Source organism: Poecilia reticulata, linkage group LG15 (assembly GCF_000633615.1).
Source record: "Poecilia reticulata strain Guanapo linkage group LG15, Guppy_female_1.0+MT, whole genome shotgun sequence".
Taxonomy (NCBI): domain Eukaryota; kingdom Metazoa; phylum Chordata; class Actinopteri; order Cyprinodontiformes; family Poeciliidae; genus Poecilia; species Poecilia reticulata.
Genome location: NC_024345.1, coordinates 29,449,411 through 29,456,616, shown reverse-complemented (window position 1 = coordinate 29,456,616; position 7,206 = coordinate 29,449,411). Strand labels below are relative to the sequence as shown.

Below are 7,206 nucleotides of genomic sequence, written 5' to 3'. Positions count from 1 at the left end.
CCTCCTCTCCTCCCCCTCTCCTTCTCCTCCCTCCTCCTCCTCCTCTCAGGGTCTGTGCTGAGCATCACGTCTCTCGCCCTGCTGGGGAAGCTGATGGTCAGCGCTGCGTTCAACATCGCCTACGTTTACACCTCAGAGCTCTACCCGACTGTGATCAGGTGACCTGGAGGCGTTCAGCCACAGCTGGGCTGGGTTTGCTAGGGGTCAGAGGTTAAATGAGCCGTTTGTGCTGCAGGAACGCCGGGCTGGGAGTGTGCTCCATGTCCTGCCGAGTCGGGGGAATCCTGGCGCCGTTTGTTCCCTCCATGGTGAGTTCTGGTCGGTTCTGGTCGGATGTTTGATCCGGTTCTACTGCAGATCAGCTGCTTTTAGCTTCAGCATTTTGTCTTTTTCATGTGAAGAAAACCACTGAAGCGTTTCTTCCTCATCGGGTTCGTCTGCTTTCTGCTCCTCTGGCCTGAAGCTCCCAGTACAACAGGGTCAGACTTTGTACTGGGCTGGAGTTTCATACTGGGAGGGGAGAGCTGGAGGCAATGAGAAAACTCTGGACCTTCGTAGCAGAAACAGGATGTTGGACTGGGCTGAGCAGCCATTTTGGATCTTTGCTGCAGCATGTCAGATAGCAGTCATCATCAAAATGCTGCAGGAGCCGTGCATCCAGGGGTCAGAGGTCATGGAGTCTGGAAGCTTTCTGTCTCCGTTTTTCTGGCCTTTTTCTCAGTGACTGAAGCTGCAGGTTCATCATCAGTTTCCAGCCATGTTGTCTCTTCAGAGGAAAGATGGTGATTTAATGACCCAACATCATGACAGTGATGCTACTGTTAGCATGCTAACACCCCGGGACATGGCTTACTGCGTATTTATTTAAATAACGGAACCGGATCCGAGCCCAGCGGTCGATGTTCCTTTAAGAAGCTGCTGCCTTGAGCAGCAGCAATGCTAATGCTATGATCCAGTCACTACATGTAGTTATTAGGTTCTGATTTTATGGGTCAGAGAACCAGGAGATGGATCCAAACAAACCCAAACATGTTTGTGTGACTGTGATCTTTAACTCGGTGGATTATTCAGCTGACTCTTTGATTCCAGGGAAAATATGAAACACTTCCTGTTCTTAGACTTTCATAACATCCTCAAAATGCACCAGAGGAAGTTAGAAAGTGCTGAAGGTCTCGGTGGACCAGAGCAGAGGACAGATCCTCCACGGGGCTCCATGTTTAGTGTTTTCCGCTGTTTTCAGGTCGTCCTCTCTGCTGACTGGCAGCATGTAGAGACATGAGCCCAGTTGGATTCAAGCTCCTCACAGTTCAGGAATCTTTTAAATGCTGGTTTTACATGAGAGGAGCCTGTTTGAGTCGACGCGCCGCGTGTCGTTCGGGGGATTCTCTGTCCTGCTCTCCACCATTTCCTCCAGCAGATGGACTTTCTGGCAGCTGTTTCACAGAGAGCATAGTTTTGGTTGAAGATCAGAACCGCCCTCCTCCTTCAGTCCGGTTTTCCAGGGCGTTGGTCGCTCTCCCTCCGACCCGTCTGGACTCCATCAACTGGTGTCCTGACTGTCCGAGGACCGTCTTTCTGATTGGAGACATGGCTGACGAGGACAGCAGCTCGGGTTGCACCAGACAGAAAGTGTTTGACTGCAGAGATGCCGAGTCAGCAGGTGAAGCTGCCTGGACATGAATTTATGCTGCAGCTTCACTCCAGTCTGATGATTCAGGCTGAAAATGACCCACAGTAACGTTTCTGGAGCCGGAAACTCCAGAGGACGGAGGACAGCGTCGTCATGGAGACGTTTATGTAAGCAGCCGACCACACCTCCATCTGAAGCCGCTGCACTTGCCAACGTTTCCTCAGAGATAACTGCAACATCTTGTTAAACAGTTTCACTGTAACACTGTGTTGGGTCAGAGGCCAAAACTACCCAAGAAACCAAAAACCTCGGGACTTTCCAGCCCAGAAGCGCGAGCATGTGGCGGCCCCCGGTGGAGCTTCTGAGAACTGCAGATAGGAACAGTTCAGGCTTCTGCATTTTTCACCTCAAAACTAAAAAGATGGATAAAGATTTAACTTTGAGGAACCAAGACGCAGCAGTGTGGAGTCACTGAGGTGAAATCAAACAAGTTGCCTGGATTGTTATTAGAAAATGATAACAGGAAATCATGAAATATAAAGTTTTACCTGGCGACTCGGCATGAACTGCTGCCATCAGGGAAATGGTGCTAAAAGACCAAAAGCAGAACCTTTTAGACAGACAGTGATGCTGTGTTCAGGAAGGACGTTTGGTAGCAGTCAGTGTTGCAGCCAGTATGAAGATGCCTCTGACTGAAGACTGTTGCTGCCTGATCCTTTCATGACTGTCCTGACATGCTAACGGCTCAACATCCAGGCATCAGAGATGATGTTTCACAGCAACATGTCCCGAATGTCTCCATCAGTTGTTGGCTAGCTCTGCTAATCCACCTCCTTTGCTTTTGCTGCTGCTCTTTGTCTGGTCAGACAGAAAAAAGGGTTTAAACTTCCTTCTTCTCTCTATGCTTCATCCTGCTATTGTTAGCATGCTAACACCAAGTTCACTGCTTGCTATTGTGTTATTATACTGACACTGGAGGACCAAACTATTTATGTTTACACTGTTAGCATGTGAGTGCTAATATAAGCATGCTAACACCAGTCCAGAAATGATAGAATGAAAAACCATAATTACTGTCAGACCAAAATATTTACACTGTGATGATAGTAGCTTGTTATAATGCTACGCTAACATGCTAAAGCTAACACCAGGGCTGATGTTTAGCTTGATAACACTTGATGCAATGTAAACATTAGCATTTTCATTGTAAATATTTATATTCAATCTTTTTTTAAAATCATTGGTCAAATTTTTAGACACTATGATAAAAAACATCTTCAATTTTTTTCAGGTTTAAACTGGAAACGTGATTTATCCCATAACGGCCAGGAGTTCTAAGTTTCTGTCAGTATGTTTTTGTCCCTCTGGTGTTGCTGTAGTGTGAACGTGTGTGTGTGAACGTGTGTGTGTGTTTCAGCGCGCGCTGCACGCCTCCATGCCCTTCACGGTGTTCTGTCTGAGCGGTTTGTCTGCTGGCTGCCTGGGCCTCCTGCTGCCAGAGACCCTGAACAGACCTGCAGCCGACACGCTGGAGGAGCTGAGCAGCAGCCGGGTTCTGGAGAACAAGGTGAGGCTGCAGATCCAGAACCTTCCAAACGCTAAAGCGTCTTCAGGGATCCTCTCCGACCCGTTTGAGTCATCATCGGATCGTTTCCACATGTTGAAAACAAAAGGAAACTCCTCAGATTATTATCTCCAGTTTCTCTCTGCAGGCTCTGCTGTACGAGGATGAAAAACTGAAATCAAACCAAAAGTGAAGCTCTGGTCTTCGTTTCGGTCCAGAGGGAGCGGCTGCGTCAGAGCGGCGTACCGTCCCTTTAAGACGGAGAGTCTCCGGGTCGCCGCCTGCCGGGTTCTCCTCGGTTCCTCCTCAGGTTTTTCTCTCCTGGCTTCAGTCCAGATGTTGCTGGCAGGAAGTGAAGCACAAACTTTAAACATTCCTCTGGCCGTCGCTCTGAATGAAGCCAGGTCAAAGTTCACTGGGAAACGTGATCTGCTGGGAGCAGAGCTTTAATCTGAACCGGGTCGCAGTTCTGATCCGTTAGAGAAACTTTCTTCACTTTCAGTGAAAGTGATGATGATCATGTAACACCTGGCAGCTCAGGTGAAGAAGATCAAGTGATGTTTGATATTTTCCATTTTGTATGAATCAAGCTTTGCTGCCCCCTGGTGGCCGACAGTGAGCAGGTCAGGAGGCCGAACCGAACTGGATCACAGATTATTTCAAAGCAGAGGCGATGCCGAGTCACGATGTGGAAACTATCAGAGCGAAGCCGTTCTATAATCACACGTAGATCTGGGTTCTGACCCGTTGACACGTTGAAATGTGATTCTGATGGAAACTCTGGGTTTTCACATCTTTCCTGAACTCCAGTCGATGTTTTTCTACCTGAACTCATTTTGAACTGAGGAAGAAACGATGGCTGGTAATAACTGCCTCTGATGTTTAACAGCCTTAAAAACTCAAATATCACCCAGGATTCCTGTCGGGTTTCTGGTCCAAACATCTCAGTTCACTGGAAACGAGACAAAATGAACAAACTTTCAGAAACATGCAGATGTTTTAATGACGTGTTRGAAGTGAAATACTCAGCCAGAGTAACTGTTTTCCATCAATATTAAGGAATTGTTTTATTAAAACAAGCTTCTATATTGTGTTGGAAAGTTACTTTAATCATATTTCAAACATATTTGCATTGGAACTAGACTGAAATACTTGGTGATATTTTGTTTTTGCTGCGTTTAAGTTCATCAAATATCCTGAAAACAACCAATAATAGATTTATCTAGTCCCTGTTTACTTCCTGATATTCTGTAAAATGTCAGCTTTGCCATCCAGATATCAGACCAACATCAGGTTTAGGGTTCAAACTATCTGAGTTTTCCTACTGATTAAATCCTAAAATTGGAATAAAAACCTATAATTTTTGATAAAAGCCTCTAAAGATGAATTCCTGGCTCATGCTGCAGCGTCTCTAACTCTCCTAGGTAAGAAAATCTCTGCACTTTAAATCTGCATATTTATGGGACCAACCATAAATAATTTAATTTAAAAGTTTGTAGTAAAAAATGTTAAATCCTGATTTTTTTCCCAGTAAGGATGAATAAACTGGTAAATTAGTCAAAGTTGTTTTATTGAATCATGAAGAAAATCACCAGAGAAGTAAAACCTGTAAATGAGTCGGATTTATGTTCATTTTAATAATAATTAAGGATTTTTAAAGGGATCGAAGCTCCTGGACTAAAACACTAAAACATTCCTGAAAGACTTTTGTTTACTCTGTAAATACTGAGATGAATAAAATGTTATTGTATCTTTTGGGATCTTTGGTTTCAGTAAAAATATAAATTTTCTCATCCTGCGTTGTTTTTTCTCTTTGTGGTTTAATGAGCAGAAAATCTTCATCGGTTTAAAAATAGATAATTTCTCCATTTCTCTGCCTAAATGAATCAACATGAATCCCAAACCTCTGAGTTTGTCAGTTACACTGAAGCACAGTGAAGCAGGTGTCATGCTGTGGGAATCTGATCCTGAGGTTCTGGGTTTGAAGTCAACGGGCCGAACCGGACCAGCGAGGAGAGCTGGATAAACATGATGGGTGGATTTTAACTGGTGGGTCGACTCCTTCCATCGTTGATGTGAAGCAGCTCAGGGATTCAGCCTGAAACAAAACGGCGTTTCATTTACAAATCTGCAAAGCTTTTCTGATTTTCACAATTGTGGTGTTTCCATTAAAAAAAAAGGGATAAAAATGACATGAATAAGTTTAACGCAAACTTCAGGCAGTAGAAATGAAGATTTCTCTGGAGGTTAATATCCAGATAAATGCAGGTTCTGGAAATGAAACGGCTCAACACAGAGCGGAGGTATGCAGCTCAGCCTGACTGGATTACCAGAGCCCCCCTCGCTAGAGGAGCCAGCGTGACCAGCTCTGAGCCCAAGTTGTCCCTGTCATCAACACCTGCTCCACATTCATCATCCGCTGCACCAAGAAAAATAAACCAGAAACTGGAGCGGCTCCACCGACCTGCTTCCAAGGACAGATTCTCTGAACTTCAACAGGAACCAGCAGAAACCTTCAAACGTCAACAAGAGGTAAGATCAACACATTCACCCCAAAAGTGCTTCTAGTCAGTGAAGGGAATGGGTCACTTCTGCAGAGAAAGTAATCTGCTTCCCCAATGACACAATCCGATGTAACGGAGAGAATAATCTGATTACACTCCAATTGTTCATGATCTGGTCAAACTAAATAACTTTAGTTTTCTTATTAGCACAATTGAGAACCTAAAAATGAAGTTATCAGAATTGGAAGTGGAACTGATTTTTTTTTTTTTTACAATGTAGAAATTGTTTATGTGGACAATAAAACAAATTGCTCGTTGGTGCCCCCTGGTGGCCGTGGTAGGTCATGCTTCACCAGGTGTATGAGCTGCGATGTGCAAAGAGCATCCAAACTTCCAAAGCACCAGTGGAAGATAAACTAGCAAAACAGCGTTATAAAAAGGGACTAATCCTTCAGGGAGAGAGGAAGAAGACAAAAAAGACAAAAGTATGTTTTTATGTCTCTTGGTAATGTTTATCAAAAATATTTTACTGGTCAACTACTGATCTTTAAAATGTTTGACCTGCCAATTCCGATTTTAGCTGATATTTTTTGTGTTACGTGTGATAAAGGACAGTGATTGGTTAGAGCCGTTATGGTTCTGTTGGGTCTCAGTCTGTTCAGATGATCTTCAACTCTTTGGACCGTTTGAACAAACTGTAAGTTTGTTTTGTTTCCTACTTGAACTTTGTCTTCAGGAACTTTACTGCTTGTTTCTCTCTGATGTTTGGAGAAAATGTTCACTTCTGATTCCAGCTCAGATTTAATCTCTGCTGGTTGGATTTTAATCTACAAGATTATTAGATTATTGATTAACTGGAATCAACATCAGCTGATGTTCATTTATTTTCTTCTCTAAACAAACTTTTTGTCTGCTATTAAAGACAGACGAACAGCTTCCAACTGCTTCCTGTTGGTATTGTCAAAATAAAATATTGTTAAAATCCGTTTGATTCAGTTAGATTATTAAATTGTTACTCTTGGATGGATAATCCAACTGTAGAGTATGACTGAAATAAAATACTTCCTGATGCTCAATCAGTGAATGAAAACTTTGCTCCATGTCTCCATCTAGTGGACTGATGGTAGAAGTGCAGGTTGAATCAGTGAATGTAATGTTGCTCCATGTCTCCATCTGGTGGACTGATGGTAGAAGTGCAGGTTGAATCAGTGAATGTAATGTTGCTCCATGTCTCCATCTAGTGGACTGATGGTAGAAGTGCAGGTTGAATCAGTGAATTCAACCTGCACTTCTACCATCAGTAGAAGTGCAGGATGTGTGTCTCCATCTAGCGGACTGATGGTAGAAGTGCAGCAGCTGGTGCAGCTTCCTCTGATATGAAGCAGAGAAGAAGAGCCAATCAGAGGAGGAGCAGCTGATCTGTTTCCAGGTCTAATGATGTAAAGATGATCAGAGCTGATGAATGATGTGTGTTTCCTCTGCAGGTGAAGCTAGAAAGTGTGTGTGAG

At 43.8% G+C, this 7,206-nt stretch overlaps 1 protein-coding gene across 1 annotated transcript in view; it reads left to right on the top strand.

The window, feature by feature from the left end:
- slc22a15 (solute carrier family 22 member 15) overlaps window positions 1–4,992 on the top strand; it is a gene marked incomplete at its 5' end in the record, with an annotated part of 15,337 nt that extends 10,345 nt beyond the window's left edge. The window contains 4 exons of the mRNA XM_008430546.1: window positions 50–158; window positions 236–308; window positions 3,048–3,197; window positions 3,343–4,992. Coding sequence (XP_008428768.1) covers window positions 50–158; window positions 236–308; window positions 3,048–3,197; window positions 3,343–3,387 — 377 coding nt within the window. The remainder of the gene's footprint in view (window positions 1–49; window positions 159–235; window positions 309–3,047; window positions 3,198–3,342) is intronic.
- Between the last annotated feature and the right edge of the window lie 2,214 nt (window positions 4,993–7,206).